Source organism: Tachypleus tridentatus, chromosome 12 (assembly GCF_004210375.1).
Source record: "Tachypleus tridentatus isolate NWPU-2018 chromosome 12, ASM421037v1, whole genome shotgun sequence".
Classification (NCBI taxonomy): Eukaryota; Metazoa; Arthropoda; class Merostomata; order Xiphosura; family Limulidae; genus Tachypleus; species Tachypleus tridentatus.
In genome coordinates this window covers 93,550,724-93,574,055 of record NC_134836.1, presented here as the reverse complement: position 1 = coordinate 93,574,055, position 23,332 = coordinate 93,550,724, and the positions used below count along the sequence as shown (strand labels likewise).

Sequence of the window (23,332 nt, the reverse complement as noted above, 5' to 3'; positions counted from 1 at the left end):
TTAGTATCAATTTTTTTAAATCATGTCATGTTTATTTATAATTGTGCCATAATTAGCACTGTGAACAAGAACTGAAATTGCATGATACCTGGCAGAGCTTTTGATGTACTTTTGTTATTTACTTGCTATATGTATAATTACATGGTATTTCTGGCCAATGACGTAATTTAACATTTTAGAAAAACATTTTTTCGAAATTTACTTGGTTTGTTGTTTCATTTTTTTGTATGCTATAGAGGGCAGTAGTGTAATAGTTTCATTTGACACGTGTATAGGTGAGTGACTTTTGAGTGACCTGGATATGTCAGGAAAGGCTATGCTCAACATGAAAAAGTTGAAATGTGGTTTACCTTATTGTATATTTTACAATACTAGTACGGGGTAATATGAGGTGAAAATGGCACACATTAATACATTAAGAAAAGGTTGTAGTTGCGACAAAACGTTCTTGACATAACTTGAGAGCTCTGCGTTTTGACTTAATCTTTCTTTTTGTGTTCATCCAGTTTTGCATTTTTATACGAATAATATGCTTGCACGGTGGTTTAACAGACGTCGTCGCTTAACTCTTTTTAAACTTCTTTTAATTGCATCTGCCACTCTAGGCGTTGGATTTTGGTATAGTCAAGTAAAGTTGAAAACAAACTTAGAATCTGATACTTTCTCGAATAAGCAGAAAAAGATATCGGAAGTAATTAACTTTAGCACAAACGAGCAGAGTTCGAAAGTAATACAAAAAGAGAAACCTTTTGAGCTAGAGAGTTTACAGAAACCCCCGTCAGGAAGTTATGTTTCTTATACTGACTTTATTAGTGATCACCAAAATCATAACGCACAAATACAGCGACCTGGCTCAGACTTGAATGTTAATGAAGATGAGAAGAATAACCACAATAATGTACTGCCACCACCATTAACTGCTGAACTTGCGAAGGACAGTGGCAAAAATGACCAGAACTTAACTAGAAGTTTTGTCGTTAAGACTAAATCAGCTGCAGGTAAGACAAATGATCACAAAAATGAAGCTAGCTGGGAACATAAACGTAGAGATAAACTTCAAAATATAGTTTTTAATGACGGAATTATGAAAGTGACTCCTGGACTTGGAGAAGAGGGAAGACCAGTAATTCTTGATGAGAAAGAGCAAATTTTGGCTGATGAATTGTTTAGTTCAGCAGCTTTTAATGTGTACATCAGTGATAGAATTTCACTTAATCGAAGTGTGCCTGATGCTAGACATCCATTGTAAGTTTATAATATTTTAAGATGATTAGGTGTTTTACTTTTTTACATTGTGTAAAGTATGTGGAAATATGTTTTCTAAGGTACATGAAACTAGTACTTGTATCTTTGTGCCACTAGTCATAGACCATAGGTGTACAATTTACTGTGATTTTATGAATGTACCACTACCATTATAGTACGTAGTAGAATATTGCTCTAACAGTAATGCCAAACAATTGCATTCAAATATGTGTGAAAGACAAGGGATGCAGAAGACAGTTTTTATAGGTTGTTTTTTGTTTTTTTTACTTTACTAATTTTAAGGTTTGACAACAGATTATTTGATTCCCCTTGGTGGATTCAGCAGATAACCCAATGTGATTTTGCTGTAAGAAAAACATGCCACTGATTATAAAACTAAGTTTCTGAACATTTGTAACTTGAAGTAAACTCTCCATAACTTTTTTGCATTATGAAAGAAAACAAGTCTTAAAACCTATAAGCACTTCTCATATATTAATAATTTTAGTACTATCTGTTTTTTACAACACGATGAAAGCGTTTAGTAAAATAGAGGTGAAACTACACACAAGTGCATCGTTCACACACACACGCATACAGTGTTTTAAATAAAACCTCATCAGACTTTTAAGAAGGTAAAATAAGCTTTTTTAATCTTAAAATTTTAATAAACAGAATCAAAACATATTTGATTTTTTGCACCATGCCATAACCCTTATACAAGACTCATTTCCTTAAGTGTATATTTTAGTTACACATTAGTCTGTAGCTCTCAGTATTAACATTTTATTTTCCACTTTGCAGTTCTTTAACTAAGGGATGTCATTTTAAAAACATTTTTGTTTGTTTCTAAAATATCTTCTTTAACTTAAACAGATTTAATGAAAAATTATTTTTGTGTCTATGTTCTACACTTAGAGAATATACTGGAGCTAGGAAACTTCTTTCACCCATTCATCAGTAAAAACACTAATAAACAAACAGTTTAACACTTTTTCATGTAATTTTTTCATAACAAAGTAAATAATCTTTCATATTCTATCTTAACCTTAATGATAACTATTTTTTAATATATTTATTTTACTAAATTGAAACCAGAGAATGATTTAAAAAATTCCAGTTATCCATTAATATTTATCATTTCTTAAAAACTCTTTTCTTCTATTTAAGCATTTTGATAAAGGATTTCAGTTATAATATGAATATTTGAAAGATGATAGTATGGTACATTTATTAAACTAACAAAAAATTCTGAGTTTCATTGACATTCCTCCAATTTACAGTAGCTGCCCAATCCTTCCCTCTCAAATCAGCTTACATTTTAAAATAAAATTTAAAGACAATAAGAACCAAGTTGGTCCAAGTATAAGAAAAAAACCCTATCAGTTTTTCATACAGGCATTTACCCAGTCTCCATTAAACTCTCTTGAATTAACTACATCCACTGTATCTGAAGGTAACCCATTCCAAAGACCAGTCACCCAGTTAAAAAAAAAATAAGTTTTAGTTGAATTCTCCTACCATACCAGAATTTATACTTATGCCCTTTAATAATCCTATCATATTCAACATCAAGCATGAAAAAAAACAATGCATCAATACCATTGATTCCTTCAACAATCTTAAATGCTTCAATCATATCTCCTTCAACTCTTTTTTTTTTTAAGATAAAAATACTTGAAAGATATTTTCTCCTATGACAACCTTTCTATCCCAGGTGTTATTCTTGTAGTTCTTGTGTAAACCCTTTTAAACCATTCAGTGTCTTTTTTTCAAGGTAAGGAGCCCAAATTTGAACATGGTACTCCAAATTTGAGCTAATACAATCTTTTTTGACATACTCAGTGCTTGTGTTGACACAACCTAAAATCCTGTTTGCCCTACTGTCATTAGCAACAGCACAATACTTAGATGGCACAGGACTCTGGTCAACCAAAACACCAAGTTATTTTTCTTCCTTAACACTGTTAAGGTTATTCTCATTAAAATTATGCTTTAATTTTAATTACAATAATCCACTTGCATTTAGTTGCCAAACTCACTAAATAATGTAAATCCTTTCATAAAACAACTGCATTCACCTCATAACTATGAACACCAAAGACTTTGATATCATCAGCAAATTTAGATTAATTGTTAACCATTCTTTCATATGCATATGTATCAATATGAATAATAAAGAGAAAAGTTCCTAAAATAGTCTTGGTACTCTATTTGTAACAATAACAATATTTTTCTGAAACTTCTTACCTTAGAATTTTCACTCAAATCTGAACAGAATCTGTTTCAAAGACCAACTGCCCTGTTAGAAAAATAAAATTCTTAGATGAATATGACTTGTATTTTTGTCTCCAAGTTTTGTCATTCTTATCACTAAGTATGAAAAAAATGTGATTCATGAAAACTGTCGATTCCCTTAACAATATTAAACATCTAATCATATTCTATTCAGCTATTCTTTTCAAAAGAAAAAAAAATCAAAGATCTTCACCTGTCCTCATATGATAATCTTTCTATCCAAGGTGTCATTTTTCTATCTCTTTTCTGAACCCTTTTGAACAATTTGGTGTTTTTCCTAAAGTGAGGCACCAAAAGCTGAACACAATATTCAATATGTGGCCTAATCAATGAACTATACAATAAAATTATAAACTATTTAGATTTGTATTCAAGATTTCTGTAGATACAACCTAAAATCCTGTTTACCCTGCAACTGGAAACAACTGATATTCAAATTATCCACTTCCACAATAAAGATATTAAGGGATTGTATTGAGAAGTTTAAGACTGTTAAGAGAATAAATAGCACTATGCATCCTCTTTGTTTCATATTTAATTTTAAAAATGGTAAGATTAGGAACCTTTAGTTGTGGTAGATATAGGTAATTTTAATTAAAAAGTTTAAGGGAACTTCAATAAACATTTAATAAGGACTGGCTTTGAGTGTTTTATGTTAAGATGGTAAGATTAGGAACCTTTAGTTGTGGTAGATATAGGTAATTTTAATTAAAGAGTTTAAGGGAACTTCAGTAAACATTTAATAAGGACTGGCTTTGAGTGTTTTATTTTAGAGTTTAGTATAATAGCTATAGTAAATTATAAATAATCAAAGGATTTTGTTTGTAAGTACAAAGCTACACAAAGAGCTGTCTGTGCTCTGCTCACCAAGGGTATTGAAACCTAGTTTTTAACATTGTAAGTTCACACATATACCATTGTGCTGCTAAGAGGAAGTCAAAAGATTTTAATATAGTTAATCCCAAATTTTATTACATATTGTTGTAAGCTATATTTTTCATGACTTATTTTGTTAGTTAGAGTATCGGTTTACTTGTTCTGTAAATCAAGGAACTAATAAAATACAGCAACTTATAAATAGGGATTTTTGAGATAGTGAAGTGCATACACTAATATTACATGGACTGAACTTGCCTTATTTTTACTTAATAATTTAAAATAACCAACCACTGAAAGAACAACATGGAAACCAATGCACATTATTTTTGAATATGCAATTTTTATAATTGATTTGTATAACTTCAATTTGCAGGCCAAATCAAGTATGTCTATGGGCCATAGTTTAGGCATTCCTGCTATAATTTATAAACTTTGTCCAGTTAATTGTTCTGTTTGGTCAACAGACCTTTAGTAAGCTTTCTAAGTAGTCTCCTAATATATTAGGATTTATCTCTAAGTGATCTCTGGAAGATGTTCAGCCCATTCAAGTTTTATTAAGAATAATTCATTTGTAATGTTTTAGCATAAAATTGTTTGTTGTGAGGTGCAAGTTTAAGCTGTACATGCAGTGTTATTATCTCAAAATAATAATGTTATTGGTAATATTACATGAATACATGTTCTATTCAAGTATTGGTATGCATTCTGTTCAACTAAGTGTATGTAAATGAAAGGAAGTGATTGTATAATATGCTAGCATTCAAGTGTACTGATGTTAGTGTCTTTCTGTGTTCATTAGTATTAACTGGTTCTAATGTTTAAATTTCAGGTGCAAAAGTGTGCAATATGAGAATAACCTTCCAACAGCCAGTATTGTGATAATTTTCACAAATGAAATGTGGTCAAGTCTTCTACGAACAATCCATAGTGTTGTGAACAGAACTCCATCACATCTTCTTCATGAAATAATTTTAGTGGATGATTTAAGTACTATTGGTACGTTGTTCTCTTTGATATTTAAGATAAACCTTGTAGTTTAAATGTAAATGACTTTCTATCTTTCAGTTGCATTGACATTTTTTATTTAGCAGTTTCTCAGTTTGTGTGTGTGTGTATATTAAGAAATTGTGCAAAAACTTCAAATACAGGATTTCAAAATGATTAGTTCTTTTGTTGTATTTTATTTTCAATGAGATTTTGAACTGTGTATATAATTGGTAATCATACATTATTGGAAGGATCTTAGTGTTTCATAAAGTGAATTTATTCAACTTTTTCAAGGAATTTAAAAGTTAACACAATTAACATTGAAGTAGAAAATAAAAATAATAAATTGTATATTCCTGTTGTAACTATTTCATCATCCATTAGTGATGAACTGCAGCCTTTATATCTGGTGTTTGTATTCATTAATATTGTGTTTTGAAGAATAGGTAAAATAAATGCTACTAGTTGATACTTTTGTTCTGTTTACTGAATATTTTATATGTTTTATGAAAATGAAAATTTCGTAGTAGGAAGTTATATTAGCATTTAGAAAAGTATAATAGAAAACTAGAAAATTATTTAAACATTTATTATTCCAATTTAAACTAGTTCTATTTTATGTATTTTTGAATGAATTCTCTCTATATCCAGCTTAAAAATACTTAACCGTGAACTTAAGCCTTCATGTAAGAAAAAAGAGAAGGCAATGATGAAATCGTTAATAATTAGTCTTACATGAGAGAAGTTAAGAAATGGTATTATCTTGGTACTGATACTGAAAGTATTATTTTAAAACTTGAAATTATGAACTTAAACATGCTTTGATATTTTGTATCATGCTGAGAATGTTTTTTCAAGTTCTAGGAATATGTAGCTATATATCTAAAGCTGAATAAATGCTTCTGCTGTGATGTGAGAATGTTATATTTGGATTAAGCTAAAAGATATATTTATATGTGGATTTTGTACCATCTTATCAGAGTATCTGAAAGGAAAGCTGGAAAACTATTTAAAAAAGAATCTGCCAAGAACAAAAATAAAACTCTTACACATGAAGAAACGGGAAGGGCTAATTCGAGCTCGACTGGCTGGAGCAAAAATTGCTACTGGGGATGTCTTGGTATTTCTGGATTCTCATTGTGAAACAAATTTTGTGTGGTAAGTGGATGGAAAGGAAAATATTGAGATTTTTATAATTTCTACAAGTTTTATAGAATAGTATCTTATTAAATAAGATACAGTTAGTTCAAGATTGTTGGAATTAAACATTTACCCATCCATGTTGTAGTGTTGATTTGTTTTAAAAAGTGTACATCATAATTGTGATGTCTGTTTTTTAAATTGGGTATTTGTATTTTATTTTTTATACATTATTGCTCATTAATCCACAATAAACTTTGAGGACTGTAAGGTTTTAAAGAATATCCTACATTTTATGTATTGTTGTGTAAATTGTGTAATTATGTATTTCACAAGTGCTGAGGTGTGAGATGTTTTTTGTTCCTTAATGCAAATAATAACTACAGAAATAATAGAATAATATTAGTATTAAAATTTTATACAAAGAACATACAAAATTGCCACTTTTAAAAAAATTGGTATCATGCATCATACAACTAAACTATTTTACTCAATAAGTTAACATTTTATGGGGGCCCGGCATGGCCAAGTGTGTTAAGGCGTGCGACTCGTAATCTGAGGGTTGCAGGTTTGCATCCTGGTCGCACCAAACATGCTTGCCCTTTCAGCCGTGGGGGCATTGTAATGTGACAGTCAATCCCACTATTCATTGGTAAAAGAGTAGCTCAAGAGATGGTGGTGGGTGGTGATGACTAGCTGCCTTCCCTCTAGTCTTACACTGCTAAATTAGGGACGGCTAGCATAGATAGCCCTCGAGTAGTTTTGTGCAAAATTCAAAAACAAACAAACATTTTATGGCAAGCATCAACTATATACTAATGTAAGACATATTATTATAATTAATATTAACTTCTAATCAAAGGAAGCTATGTACTTGGAGTGAAACTACAAGTTAGCTTTGCGATTAGTATAGCTAATTAAATATACCTTTCTTATGTTTCTACTTATAAAGGCTATAATGAACTTTTTCTTCAGTTGAATACCATCATTATTAATGATATATGCAGCTGTAATTCATACAGTTCCTTTCTTAGGTTAAACAGAAACATTAGTTCTTGATATGAATTTCTATTGTAGAAGAAAATTTCTTGGAAAATATCACCTTGCGTAATATATCTGTTTGCCTTAATTCTCCTTAATATGTTTTTAACCAATGTAAACTCATTAAGCATCTCCTCTCTTTTACTTTAAAAGAGAATGACATTTAATTGTGATGCATTTATGAGATACATGTTACTGTTTATATTTTATAGATTTAGTTTTAGTTTTTCTATAGTACTACCAAAAACTCGTGTTTGTGTAGATGAAAAATAATAATTAAGAAAATTAAAACATACCTGAACTTTCTGTAATAATATAAAATTAAATGTAGAACAAAGTATACTGAATATACTGTGTGGTGTGTCTAACACCATCACTTTAACTAGCTTTTGACACTTAAAAATCTATGTAACTGCCACAGAAAGTAATAAGTAACCTTAAAACTTTTGTAAAAACTAAAAAGGAAACACAAGTTCTTAAGAAGTTCAATAATAATAAAGAGTTATAAAGGAAAGCTACAACACTTATTATGGCAAAGAAAGCAATTATCAAAAACTAATGTAATAATATTAACATTATGATACTATATGTACAAAACTTCCATACAACATAAATGGGATCTTGAATTCATGTAATTCAGAACTAAAATTCCTAAACTGTTTTTCTATTTGTCTCACAATCAGGCTAGAGCCATTATTGCAGAGAATAAAAGAAGACAGAAAAACAGTGGTTTGTCCAATAATTGATGTTATTGATGACAAAACTCTACAGTATGTTGCAAGCAATGGAGAGTATTTTCAGATTGGTGGTTTCACATGGAATGGACACTTTACATGGATAGAAATACCAGAGTGGGAAGAAGAACAGAGAAAAAGTGTTGTAGCTCCAACAAAGTACTGTATAAATAACTGTTCATTTTGTAACAAAAGTAACATACCATAAATTATTTTGTAAAAACATATTTGAGACTGACTCAATTATAAGGCAATGTTTTGGATTAATAGTTAGTCTGTAAAATTTATAGTCACTTTAATTATGGTTGATCACAGACCCCATCCCCTATTCTAGCCTGTCTCATTTCTGAATGTCTAGATATCATCCATCTATGCATGTGCACCAGATTCATGCTAAAGGTCATTGCTATTTCTTTCTGATTCTCCTGCTGTATATTCAGTAATAATATTGATTTTATGGACCTAGAAAAGGACATTATGACATTCATTTTTTTTCTTTTCCATGGTTTCTAAAAATAGAGCCACTTTATATTTGAGATTGCTCTGTAGTTTGGCCAGTATGGTTATGTATGTATGTGAAACTTTCCTGTATGAAACAAATGTGTGTTTGACACAAGTATGAATTAATGTAAAAGTGTATTAGTAATTTTAATATTATAGCATTGAGATCACATTTTAATACATGTGTTTAATATAAGAAGATGCAGGGGACATTAAAAAAATTCTAACAGAATCTGTTTATAATCCCAAAGAAATTTAGAATTTGTTTTAATAGACATACATTTAAAATTTTATCAAATTAATCTTAAATAATTTTATAAAATTATACATTTTATGATGTACACAAGTTTGCAAGAGAAAATTTGAAAAATCAAATAATGGGTCTATTTTGAATTGAAAAGAGCTAAATTGTTGTGTAAACTAATAAAATTGTTTGAAATTCATTATATGTAGATCAATTAGAAAATTACAATATAATATTAGTCACAAATAATAAAACCTATTTATCAAGCATAAATATTTCTTTCAGTTCTACAAATTCTCGAATGTTGAAAGTAACTGTTTTGTAACAATTACACAATTATTAATTGCAACATTTTAACAACTTTTTAAGTGTGTTTAATAGTAGTATTCTAGCTAATACATTTTTGGAATATATAAGAAATCTAGCTAATTTCAAAATATTTTTGAATGTGTCATGAAACTGAAATTTGAATAGCATATTTGAGGTTGAAATATTCCATCATTTATTATATTGTGTATAATATACTTAGTGCACTCAACGTGTAATGTTTTATTGGTGACTTTCAATTATAAATTATTATAATAAGGAACAAATTTACAAATAGTTTTTTATTTAAATTACAGAAGCCCAACAATGGCAGGTGGCCTTTTCGCCATTGATCGTAATTACTTCTGGGAAATTGGGAGCTATGATGAAGGGATGGATATATGGGGTGGTGAAAATTTAGAAATGGCTTTCAGGGTAAGAAAATTGTTACAGTATTCAATGATTCAAACAATTTTTTTTGATAAATAGAATTGAAAATGTCCCAAAGCAGTGACAAGTTTTGATAACTGATTTGTTCTGTTAATTTAGAAGTGGAGATCTATATATCTGATGAATAAACTCAATAATAATAATAATATAACAAGTAAAATTCAAGCAAACTGAAAAATCATATTGACCCTTATTTTTCATGAAATAAGAATTCTTATGAGAGGTATAGAATGTTTTCTCTCTACCCTGTTGATTATATTCTAAAGAAAAAAAAAGATTAATTTCTTTGCTAGACATGCTGTGATATTATACATACCTTATTATACATATTATATATATTTTTTAAAAAATTCCTAAAAATCTGATAATGAAATTACAGAATAAAAAAATAATTCTTGGTACAAAATATGTTAAATAATTTCCCCCAAAATAAAATCAGAAGAGATAAGTGATATTAAATTTTTCAGATGATGAAAGACTAGTTTCTAAAGTTTTCAGTTGACAGAAGACTAGTTTCTAAAGACATTTAAAGTATTCTTGAAATAAAGTTTTTCATGAATAAAACTTTAATTATTGACACACACATATTTATATATTTTGGGTCTAGATGGCTTTCATTGAGACCTAAAAGTATAAAGTTTCTTCACAAAATTATATATTGAATTTTTTTAATATAAAATTGATATATTTACAATATGGATATAATGTTATATAAAATAACATAACTTATAAAATACATTATTAAATAAATCTAATATATTTCAGGTTAAGTTGCTTTATATGTCTCCACAGAGAGACATAATAATTTTCTGTTGTTTCTTCTTTTTCCAAACACTTTTCAATCTATTGCAGTTACTTCATTTCTTTCTTGGCACATGGACTTCAACTTTGGTAGGGTGTTAAACCTTGGTCCAGTACACCCAAATATCATTTATATGTTTTGATTTAAGAATTTTATGGATTTGAAAGTTATACTATCCAAATATGTACATCTTGGGCTCCTTCAGGATGATATTTACAGGAATCAAGATGAAAACTAACAAATATAAAAATTTAAGCATATTGACATCTAGAAAGTAGGATCTGCCCATTTTAAACCTTTTTTTTTTTTTTTACAAGGGTTAGAGCTCACAAAAAGGCATAATTTTTGGGTGTTTGATCAATTTACTTGGCTTAATTTTGACTGATTTACGTGGTATTTGTTACAAAGATAGTTTTCTGCAGTTTCCATACTTAATTTTTCATTTTGGAAAGCACAATTTGAGGTTTTTGTTAACTATTAATGTGTATGCCAACCAACTTATATGGGAGTTAGTACAAAGATATCTTCTTGCAGGTTCCAAACAGTGATATAGATAGTTTAAGAGGTTTTTGGTGTCAAAATTGGTGATGTTGCTTTTGCCAAAAATGTTGGGCTGTTTAGTTTTTATTAAATTAGCATCTTAATGAAATGAGACTTGAGCTCAAAACCCAGATGAAATATATATTGGCTTAATTGTGTGTGATTAACTATGTATAGCATAACATTAGCTTTTTCAGAATTATTTTTTGTTTCTAAAGAATTTTGTATTATTTGCTAAAATATGTATAGTGTTTTGTGAACAACCCTCTCATATGTTTGTACCAGTACTGTGGGTTTCATATTATTTTTAGGTGCCCTGTGTTGGTGTTTTGCTCCATAACACAAAATTCATAATATTTACAGTTTGTATTATTTGTTAATAAACTTATTGTCTTGTAAATATTATTTGCATATGCTTTTGCATAATTTGTTAATAGGTTTATTCAGGATTTCTTGCTAGATTATTTGTTAGTTTTTTTATGATTATTTTTGAGCATAATTTATTATGGAGAGTAATTCTCCATTTGTTTATAAGTAGTCAACCATCAGCCCACATTTCACATTTTGTCTTCCTGCACATATATTAGTGTTATCTACTCTTAATATTATAAAACCTGTAGCATATGTTCCTCAACTTTATGAGCATGTAAATTTATTTTGAAGATTTTAATATTTTTTACTGTAGATGTCAGGATTAATGAAACACAGTAAAATTATTTCACTTTATATTAGTTTGCATGAATAGTTTTGAAAGAGTAAGGACAAGTAACTTGTGTAAACTAAAATGTAAATGTTAATTCTTATAGACTTATCATTAATATGTATTATATAAAGGTTTGAGTGAAGAGTCTTTGGCTAAAGCACTGGCTATGTTATCATGCAAATAGGTATGGATGTGTGGTGGATCTCTGGAAATCATCCCTTGCTCTCACGTTGGTCATATCTTTCGTAGTTTTCACCCATACTCTTTCCCTGGGAATAAAGATACTCATGGAATCAACACTGTAAGGACAGTTGAAGTGTGGATGGATGAGTACAAGAAATATTTCTATATGCATAGACCAGATCTTAGGGTAAAACTATTCAAGATATTCTTACAGTAATAATATTAACCATTTACTTAAAACTCACAGAACTAATCTGTATTAAAAGTGATTGATGTCCACACATTACTGAAGATATGAGCTGAGGACAGCATGCCATAAAATTGAGCTGAGGTTCCATTTCAGAAAAAAACAAAAAAAATCGTGTTCCACACTTTGGAGCTGTGGATGATGCATTATAAGAGTAATAATCAAAACTCACTATTTGGTCTGATGAAATTAGCCAAGATTTGGCAGTTTGTGGTGTCTAGCTGCCTTCCCTCTAGTTCATTACTTCAGAAGAAGGGACAGCTAGGGCAGATTGTCCTCATGCCACTTTCATAATATCCAACAAACAAACAAGCATAGCTGAATGCCTTTTAGAAAGGGTTTGTGAATCTAATTGCACATTACCAAATGACCAAAATAAGGTATTTTTTAGATTAAAATGGACTTTCGAATGCTCTTTGCTTCACAGTTTTCAAAAATTGTTAATTCAGAGGTAGATACTACTATGTTAAATGTCTCAAAGTTAGAAGAAACTCAAAATCATTTAAAATTTCAAAGTTAATGCCAAACTGCTAGTTCAGGTTGTAGTCTTAACTTATTGGTCACATCAGCTTTCTTTGAATGCGTAGTGACAGTATGATTTAGTACAAGTTTTTTAGATGTTTTGACATTTGATCTCATGAATATTTATGTTGCCCCATTAACTTAAGTCATAAGTTATTTATAATGATGCAGATATATGAAGCAATCAAATTATCATTTTATTTGTGAATTTATGTAATTTATTTGGTTTGTTATGTAAACACCAAAAAGTTTCTCAATATCTTTCAAAAATAAATTTACCAATAACAGTGATGTAAATTTTGAAGTGTTGCTAACTTGAATGTGCCAGAACTTTATATGTGGTAAGGTATAAATCATATGAACTATGAATAAAGTTATTGATAAAACAGGCAGCAAAATTTTAAACTTCTTTTGAAATCATGAAAAATTGTCACTAAATAGTGGTTCAAATGTCATAATAACAGAAAAACATGGTGTAACATTTGTAATAACTTGCAAAAAATTATGTAATAAATATAAGGTTTAAAGTAACAATTACATGTTTTATCACACCATTTTGTACGGAGTATTATTTTACATTGGGGAAAACCAGTATTATCCTCCCTCTGGATGGCTATTGTGTTTTTTTTTTAATCAAATTGGTCATCACCTCACATTTTTACGATTTGTCTTTCTGCACATATATTAGTATTATATACCCTTAAAATTATGAAACATCTAGCACAAATTCCCAAACTTAATGAGCATGTAAATCCACAATTTTTTATGTTGGATGAGCTTTACTGAAGATATGTAACACATTTATATGTATGTAAATGTCTTGTATAATAAACATGTTTTATGCTTTTATGTGTGTGTGTGTATGTATGTATGTATGTGTGTATATATATATATATATATATATTTTTTTTTTTCTTCCTTTTCAGCATATTAATTATGGAGATATTACTGATCGGCTTGAGCTTCGAGATAAGTTACAGTGCAAAGATTTTGAGTGGTATTTGGAGAATATATATCCCAAAAATTCACTTTTGATCAGAATGTTTTTGCATTTGGAACTGTAAGTTTTAACTACATATCTTGTTGTCATTTATAATTATTTGTGTGTATACTTTTCATGTAAATAGTAGATGAATTTGTACAGTGTGTCATTTTTGATTCTTTAGATTATAACAACAAATCGTTAGCTTACATCAGGCACCAAAATCCATACTATAACTAGTAATTTAAGCAGTATCAGATAACACTGGTTCAGTTAGTTTGTTGAAAGAGGATAAATCCAGTAACTATTAAGTGTGAAATTCGGCTTATTACCTCCACTATCAAAGGTAGGTGGAGTTTATTTCATCCCTGTACAAGGGCTGTTCAAAAAATATGCGGACTATTTGAATTGCACGGCTCCAGTTGGTTCCAGAGGAATCCGCTTGGTGTCACTAGGTTTGCACAGATCAGCTGATTACGATGCCATTTCCCGATTGCAGATATCTTCATTTGTGTATTAGCTACGCGGTTTTAAGTGAAGTGCAATTTTTTCGTTTGGCGGATTTCAGAATGAATGACCTGAAGGAGCAACGACTTGCTGTGAAATTTTGTGTTAAACTTGGAAAATCTGCAACTGAAACTTTTGCTATGCTTAACACGGGCTTACGGTGATGCTGCTATGAAGCATACGGCATGTTTCAAGTGGCATGAACGTTTTAAGAATGGTCAACAGTCCATTGAAGATGATGAGCATCCTGGACGTCCTTCCACGTCAACTGACGACCCACGCGTCGACAAAATCAACACCCTGGTGCGGGCAAATCGACGTCTGACTGTCAGGGAGCTTGCTGAAGAGTGTGGGATATCAGTTGGATCTTGTTACAAGATTTTGACCGAAAAATTGAAGATGCACCGCGTTGCTGCGAAATTCAGCCCTCAGAACTCGCGAGTTTTTGGCCAAACACTCGATCACTGTTCTTCCCCTCCCCCCCTACTCACCTGACCTTGCTTCTTGCAATTTTTTCTTATTCCCCAAACTCAAAAGACCCTTGAAAGGAAGAAGATTTGAGATGATTCCTGAGATTAAGGCAAATGCGAGAAGGAGCTGGAGGACATTACAAAAGAAGCGTACCAGGACTGTTTCAACAAGTGGAAACACCGTTAGGATAAGTGTGTGCATTGGGGAGGAGAGTACTTTGAAGGGGTCCCAGACCTGTAACTTCTAAATAAAGTACATTTTGTTTTATGACGTCAGTCCGCGTATTTTTTGAACAGACCTCGTATGTGAGGTTGTCGTTAAGATTTTTCAAAAGTGGATTTAGACAATAGTTAGTTGGTATGCATTTGGATTATGACCCAACTAAGAAGTGATTAGCTTTTGTAGAGTCAAAGTCATGAATATCCAAAACCATCCCTATCTGTTAACATGGGGACAAATTTTTCACACTATTTTTGCTTTACAACTTAGTAAAAAATTATTGATTTTTGCCAAAACTTGATGACATGTAGAATATTTTTCCAAATTGTCCTGCCAAAAAATGAACTGTTTCCATTGATAATGGTGGACATACAGACATTTTAATATTTTTTTAGAGCTGAGTATAATCAACATTGTGTGGCAGGGGAGGTATATGCTCTGGTGAGTGCTCCTCTAGTTGTATTTTTGTTTATACATATTTTGCTCTTTTGAGATGAAAATAACTTTCAGGTCATTTTTTTAGACTTAAAAATCAAGTGTTTTCTTGTATTCTTATGAGGCATAGTATAAATGGGAACATAGTAGCTTACCTGTATAAAATCCATATCATGATAATTAGACAAGTACTGTTCTTTGCAATATGCATTTGTGCTTATAATCATGAAAACATTTTTAATTTCACGAGTAAAAATTTGCTAACTAGCCTACCGATACATTGATATCAACAAACGTTATGCGTGTATCTGAATACATTTGTTGATATCAATATATTTATACATGTGTGTGTGTGTGTGTGATGAATACTGGTTCATACATTTGTAATTTTGTATTTTACATACATTTATTAGAAAGGAAATTCAAGACAGGGAGCTAACTTAATAAATAAAATTTATGAAATTTCTAGGTTTTCTGTTTGAATATATTTTGTGTTGTTGAATTTTGGTAATCTCTAATCTGATACGTATTTTTACCCTTTCATGTTACATGTAGGTGCGTAACCCTGTTAGCCATCTCTGTTTAGATACTTTGAACCGAGATGAAGATAAATCTGAACCACTGGGACTGTACTACTGCAAGAGTCAAAAGGGTGTTGTAATGAATCAAGTAAACTTATAATTTCTTAAAAATCTTGGAACTAGAATTAATAAGAGTATGTACAAGTGAGCATGCATGAATTAATGACTATTACATAGTAATGGTAGTATACATGAGGGTTTATAGAAATAATGTTGTATGTGTAGAAAGAGAAACAAGATCCTTTATTTGGTTGTTGTTTATGTTTTCCTACTGTGCATCATTGATAGACAATATATTTTTGGCATAATCTGGCATTGTAGCCCTAGTCATGATTACATATCCAGATTAACAATGTAATAAAACCTAACAATTTCTACTTTATTTGGAATTTTGAGGGAAAAATTCTTTTGCTCATTTGTCTAATAATACTAGGATTTTCAGGGTTCCTATAAGGGAAAGTAATAGAAAGCCATGGTATTTTGTCAATGAAATTTTACTTCTAAAAGTCCTAGAAAGCCTTTGAAAACCTAACTTCATCACTCTTATATTCCCCATTTTTATTGACAACAACTTTGTATCATTGTGCTTATCTCAGTTTTGCCAAAAAAAATGAACATTGATCAGTACCAGTTGGAGTTAGGAAAAGTTGAAATACATATTTGTATGCATGAATAGTTCTTTAGTGATTTCTTCAAACTTTCTTTTAATGGCTTGTTTCATAACTTTTTTTTTTGATTGAATGTTTTTTTATGGCTCAGGTGTTACTCATATTGCTGACAAGTTTTGTACAGCTATTACTTTTTTTTTTATAAAATATAATAATAGTTATTTAATTTAGTCGAAGTTCAACTTCTGTTCAGATCAGGAGATTAGGCCCATAAAAACGAGAACTTGATCCCAAGTACTCCTGAAATTATTTTTTTCATTATTCTGAACAAACTGTTTTAACACAGAATTCTATCATAGGTTTGTGATCACTATTGGTCCTGGAATGCCAGCTTCAGGAGATACATTTTGTGTATGAAATAGTTATAGCAATCTATGCTACTTTTATAATGTTTTATTAAGAGTAACTCTATTCCTGCAAGTGGCTACAAACAATGAATGTCACTTCAAACTTTTTATGGCTTTTAGGTTTATTTTTTACAAACAAAATAGTTTAAGAAAATAATTTTCACTCAAAATACTCCATTTTGATTTAGGTGTACAATACTTTTTAATGACCTTTAATTACATCAGAACATTCATATAAAATACAAATTTGAAAGCTGTTTTGTCATAAAGTTATTTTACTTAAGTATCAGTAGTGAGAATGCCACTTTGCTTTTTTATAAGAAGGCTTAAGTACAAACACAGTTCTCAAAAACATTTGTAATTATAATTTATAATTAAATGATAATCACATGGTAGCCTTCTTTCTGCTTTGTAGGTGTTCTCCCTTTCTGTTAGCAATGAGCTTAGGCAAGAAGAAAACTGTGCAGAGGTACTATACAAAACTTCTCAACACCAGAAAGTTATGATGGTGAAATGTCATGGTAGAGGTGAAGGCCAAGAGTGGCACCATATGAGGGTAAGATTATTTCAAAAAATGTTACTAGTGTGTATACACATCCACAGACAGTAGCCTGAAAACGTTTTATATAATTTAAGCTATTATCTGGACTGTATTTTCTAATTTAAAAAATAATCCCTGTGAAGTCAAAAAACATTTAAATTTTTTTATAAGTGTCAAAAAAGAAACCACAAAAAACTATTAATACTGAAATGTTTCCTTTTAAAAATATATTTTATTTCATTGGTTGAGATTTTTGTTTATTTGTGTTTTAAGTAAAATCATAGGGTAAAGGTAAAAGTAAGCCACTGTTGCAATTTTTAGGGTGGGCCAATCATCCACAGAGAAACGGGTAAATGCTTGGATGTTGCTGGAAGCAAAGCAGCCAAGGATGTGTATGTAACAGAATGTAAGGGAACTCGCTCGCAAATCTGGTGGTTTGAGAACTATTTAAACATGCATCCTCATGTGGAACAACAGAAACCATAATAAGTTACAGATACGCACTATGTTTCTACGGATATTAGTGGTATGTTTTCCATGATTATACACAAACGTATCTATTCAAATCTATCTACTGCCTAAACCACTATGGAAAAAACTGATATAAACTATATTCACAACTACATTGATGGTAATGTACAAATATTTATAATTTGCTTGGTAGAACTACTTTTTTTTTATGAAGAAATTGAGAGTGAAAACCCCTTATTAAGGTGATTAACACTACATCTTTAACATATTCACTCTTACAGTGACCTTTGTAGAAATTATGAACTTAATTTAAGCAGATATAGTTATTTTTAACTTAGAATTTTGCCTGGTGCCCTTTCCGTTTTGTCTTCCATTATCTGGTAAAGTGAATGTTTAATAAATTTAATTCATCTTTACAAACTTGTAACACAAGAACAACGGCAAAAAGAACAAAATATTTTTTGGTGATTTAATGCAATATTTATTATCACAAGTTTTTTTATAGTATTTTATTAGATGTTTTTAACTTTTAACATAAAGTGCAACATTCATAGTGTCAAGAATTAATAAAGCTGTTCAGTAGTTGTGCAGTGATGTAAATGTGATGTTTAGCATTTTTTTTATCATGCTACATAAAATGAAAAAAATTTAAAAAAGTGTACTTATCTTACTTTATAAAACTATGTAGTGGCTGTGCATATCATAAATGTAAATAACATTTAATCTTTAAAAACTATGCAGTCATTTAAACAATATAAAATTCTAATTCTCTCACAAAGAAACAAATTCTTCTTTTGTGGCTGGAATGAGAAATAAAAGGATGCATATGTCTCCTTATTTCAAGAGATTAAATAAATGACAGTTTATTTGGTTTTCTTCTATATTAACATAAATTTGTGCTTGGATAAGTACCTTGAAACTTTGCATTTGTAAGTCTATTTACATGTGCATGATTAAAGTTAAATTGAGAATAACTTCCTGATATGAGCAGACGTAAACTGATCCTCAAATTGATGTTACGTAACTACATTCGTAAACTAATCCTCAAACTGTTGTCTTACGTAACTACATTTACATTTGTTGTTAATATCAGTTACAAAAGTACTTAATTTTTTTTTGTAGGATTTTCATCAAAGTACATACCATTGAATTCAGTGTAAGAAAACCCTCAATAAAACATTAGTTTACAACAAGAAATATGTGCTATGAGAGCTAGAGGCATAAATGTTTTATTTTAAGTTTCTTACTTTGGGTTTCTTCAAGGTCATATTTCTAATGATAATTCGCTGGATTCATTGTCTTTCATCTGAACTTTCATTTCGTACTTAGTTGTTATCAGTAGCAGCGAGAATATGTTTTCTTGCTTTTTCTGCATGTGTTGACATTTATTGAATTTTCTCTGTGTAAATGTGCATGGTTTATATCACATGGGTGGATAAAAAAAAACTTATCAACCCAACAAAATGCTATAATTGTAGCAACTATACATTAGTTCATGGAATACTGCCCAGCTCATGCTTGTCACACTGGCAAAACATTGTAGCTATATGAGAAGCATATATCAGAAGACAATAATAGAGGTGACTGAAAATTCAAGAGTCTTGTATGTTTATACGTGGTAGTGGTATACTGAGTTGGCCAGTATAGTTTCTGGGAATACAAAAATAGCAAGCATATTAGGTATTCCACTATAGAAAACAGCAAAGAGTTAACAATGTTCCACTGTGTACTGGGTTAGTACATATTCCCAGAAGACACCATGCTTCACTTCAACCACTTATTTCTTGTATAGTAATGCTGCTTACCAGGTCTTTCAGTTGGTACTAGAGTTCATGAGGTTATTTTGGTGGCAACTTACAAAATATTAGTTATCTGTATTTGTAAATAAATCATAAAGTTGAAGGCTTACAGTTTATGATGCTTCTTATCCACCTGCGGAATTGAACTTGAATTATAGACATTTTACATAATAACCAACTCGACTGCTAAAATTACAGATTCAAAATGGAAGTTGATAAAAGTGGATATAAAATTCATTAATTACAAAACACTTTTCAACATTAAATGGGTAGGATAGTGTGGTATTCATCCATGTTGTATCTCAACTTATGAAGGCTATTAATCCACAGAATTGGTTAGTTTAAGTGGTAATAATATGAGTATTCTTACTTGATGTGACCAGACATATACCTTAGGTGGGGGTGTCTAAAGAGGTACAAATCAATTGGATAGCCTTACATATTCTTTTAAGTTTACCCCATAAAAAAGTAATTTGTGTAACTTCCATAATAAGGACTGCACACAGCATCTGCTTTGAAAGCTATAATTTGAGGAACTTTCCTCAAAAGAATTTTAATGTATTCTTTTGACAAAGCCATGCACATTTCTTCTTGAAGCATATTGATGAATGGAATAATTCAAACATTGATTTTAGGATTATTAGCTAATAAATTAACACTTCAGTATATTTCACTGTTTCTGTAGCAGCTTCTGATACAAGTAACTTAATATTATGTACAGCATATATTCATGTAATTATTTATTTTTTATCAATTATGACAAGCAAAAAAGTGTATGAAGCATTTTTAAAGGTATTTACAAAGTATCTTATTACAAAATATCAAATTAAAATGTTTCATCCAGTTGTATTGTGCATGCTATCTTCAATGTGATGCTGGTACTAATAATTTTGATGCATTTCAAAATTCAGTCTAATTGAGAGAACGTTCACAAATCAATACTTAATATTTTTTTATTTTAAAAGGATGTTGTTGTTTTTTCCTTAAGATTACGTAAAGTGATATTTTATTTAGTGTTTACATGTTAATTTTAAATACATTATTAGGCAGCTAAATGTATTTCATTGTCTGTAGTATGTTCTCTACTGGCTCAGGTACAACTTCTATACAAAAGGTTTTGAAAAGTAAATCACTGCAGTTTTGAGAAGATAAAATATATATGTATCCCACACTTAAAAGCAGTTCTGTTTAATGTTTTTCTTTGCAATTTATTGTAAGTTACAATACTTACAATCAAGTGTTAGTAGATTTAAAAAAATTTTTTTAATTTTCTAGGTTTTAAGGTTTCTAGTGATTGTTTTATACCTGCCTTCTCTCCCCAATTTTTTGCTTAGTGATAGTAGTTCTGTTATTACTATTTACAGCTGTTGTATATTATAGTTATGATTTTAGAATAATTAACAGAAACAAGTGAATGTGTTAAGATTGTTATTAATAGCAAAATTTTGAATGGTTTGTTGTAATATGCTTTACTTGATATATCCCCAGCCTATGGTACAAATTTTGATGAGAAAGAATACAAGTGGAATCATATAGAAAATAGTGTTTACTTCTAATGTAGGTTTTACTTATTATGAATAAGAGAAAAATCTCCACAAAGAATCTTAACTTTGTTTCTATGTTTATTATTTTGTTATTATATTTCTATACTGTATATCCTTTCCTGAAATAAATGAGAAATATCTCAATCTTTGTAAATGTTAAATAATCAAACAAAATTAAATCTCAGTTTGTGGATTAAAATGACATGTTTATATTTGTTTCACTAATCATGTGGCTACAGCTCAGATCCAGACATTAAAGTAACACTGTACAGAAATGTCACAAATAAATGATCAAACCAATAACATACAGCTAAACAAAAAAGGAACAAAACATTTAGATTTTATGGAAAACAGGAAACAGCTCATGGCAACTCAGAGTTGAATTTAGCATGTCTAGAATGTTTCATGCAAATTTAGATGATGTAATTTATCCATGGAATAAGATATTATAATTAATGTCACTGAGACTGACAACTGTATAAATAACCAGTTCTGTAATAGCTTTGAGACCAAATCTTGAGACAGGAACAGTTTTGTGTTAAAGCAGCTACTCTAAGAGCCAACAAGAATATTTTCCAAAACCCAAACCTACCGATACATTTTATTTCAGTAAAGAAAAAGGGAATTTGAGTGTTTTCCACCATAAGGCAGGCATGATAAAGTATTCTAAGAAACCAGTGTTAAGCTGGAGAACGTGACACATAAAGAAGCTAGAATCCTGAAATCTACAATCCAGCAAATTTAATAAGACCCACAGATAAACAGTATGATAGTTATTTCAACTTGTTCCAAAAACATGAAAAATATTCTCATTTGGATACTAAAAGAACATGGGGAGGGAGTTCTCTGTTTCCTACTTAGCCAAATATTATACCATTCATACAGTTTTGTACATGAAATTAGTCACAGCACACAAAAGGTAAAATACTGTGTGGCAAACAGGTATATGACATGATGACTGAAAGTCTACGTACAAAAACTTACAAGCTGTATTATGATTATGAAACATTGTTACACAGTAATATTGCCAAAGGTTTGACTAAGAAAACCTTCAAGTCAGAAATATTAAACATCTGAATATTTATATTAAAACTAATATTTCATCATCAAGATAAGGAAAAATATTGATGTTCTATAAAAATTAATTTTATAAGTTCACAACATAAAAACACCCTGAAGAATATGAGAGAGATAAATGGTTAGATAATTATTAGTCACTCTTTGACAAATGTTTCTTGTATATAAATCTAAGTAAAATTTTACTCTCATTATAAGTGCAAAACAAAATAATAATAATTCAATAGTATTCTAAAGATGGCTAGTATAGGTATTAAAAATTTAATTATAGTACGGTTTTAATACCCATACCAGCCATCTTTAGAATAAATTTTTACTTCAAGTGGATTTCTTTACATCATGAATAATTCTGTAGTTCATTTAGATAATTCAAAGTAGAAAATCTGTAATGAGAAAACAATGTAAAAAATTTAGCACAGGGTATTTATAAACTTATTAGATGTATTAACGTTTTTGAAATGGATACATGTACAGCAAAGGAGGACAGGTAAGATCAATGGTTAAGAGTTAATATTCACACAGTATCTTAAATGAAATGCACAGAATAAAGAAAAAATAAACTCAGGTTAGACTGATTAACAAAACAAAAATGCAGACATTTACAATTTTATTTCTAAAAGGTAGCTAAAATTAGTTTCAAAATTTCATTTTTTTCTATGTATTTCAATGAGAAATTACTTGAATAGTAACTGAAAAGACTTATCATTGATTTTGCCAGTTATCCTTTCATTTTGAAGGAAACTAGGTTTTCTGTAGTCTTTCACGTAACACTTAAAATCATATAACTGAAATTTGAAACAAAATTTGATCTGGCCCACCTTGCATATCTAAAAAACACTTCTATAGAAGTGTTATGAAAATGTAAAAC

The 23,332-nt window shown here is 29.9% G+C and overlaps 1 protein-coding gene across 1 annotated transcript; it reads left to right on the top strand.

The window, feature by feature from the left end:
• Positions 1 to 232: 232 nt before the first annotated feature.
• On the top strand, positions 233 to 21,531 carry LOC143234012 (polypeptide N-acetylgalactosaminyltransferase 1-like). Its single transcript, XM_076471008.1, is given in 11 exon segments — positions 233 to 1,245; positions 5,252 to 5,418; positions 6,390 to 6,567; positions 8,274 to 8,483; positions 9,693 to 9,810; positions 12,055 to 12,240; positions 13,749 to 13,839; positions 13,842 to 13,882; positions 15,992 to 16,105; positions 17,448 to 17,588; positions 17,895 to 21,531. Coding segments are annotated over 11 exon segments (2,127 nt in total). The 5' UTR covers positions 233 to 529; the 3' UTR covers positions 18,060 to 21,531.
• The last annotated feature ends 1,801 nt before the right edge of the window (positions 21,532 to 23,332 follow it).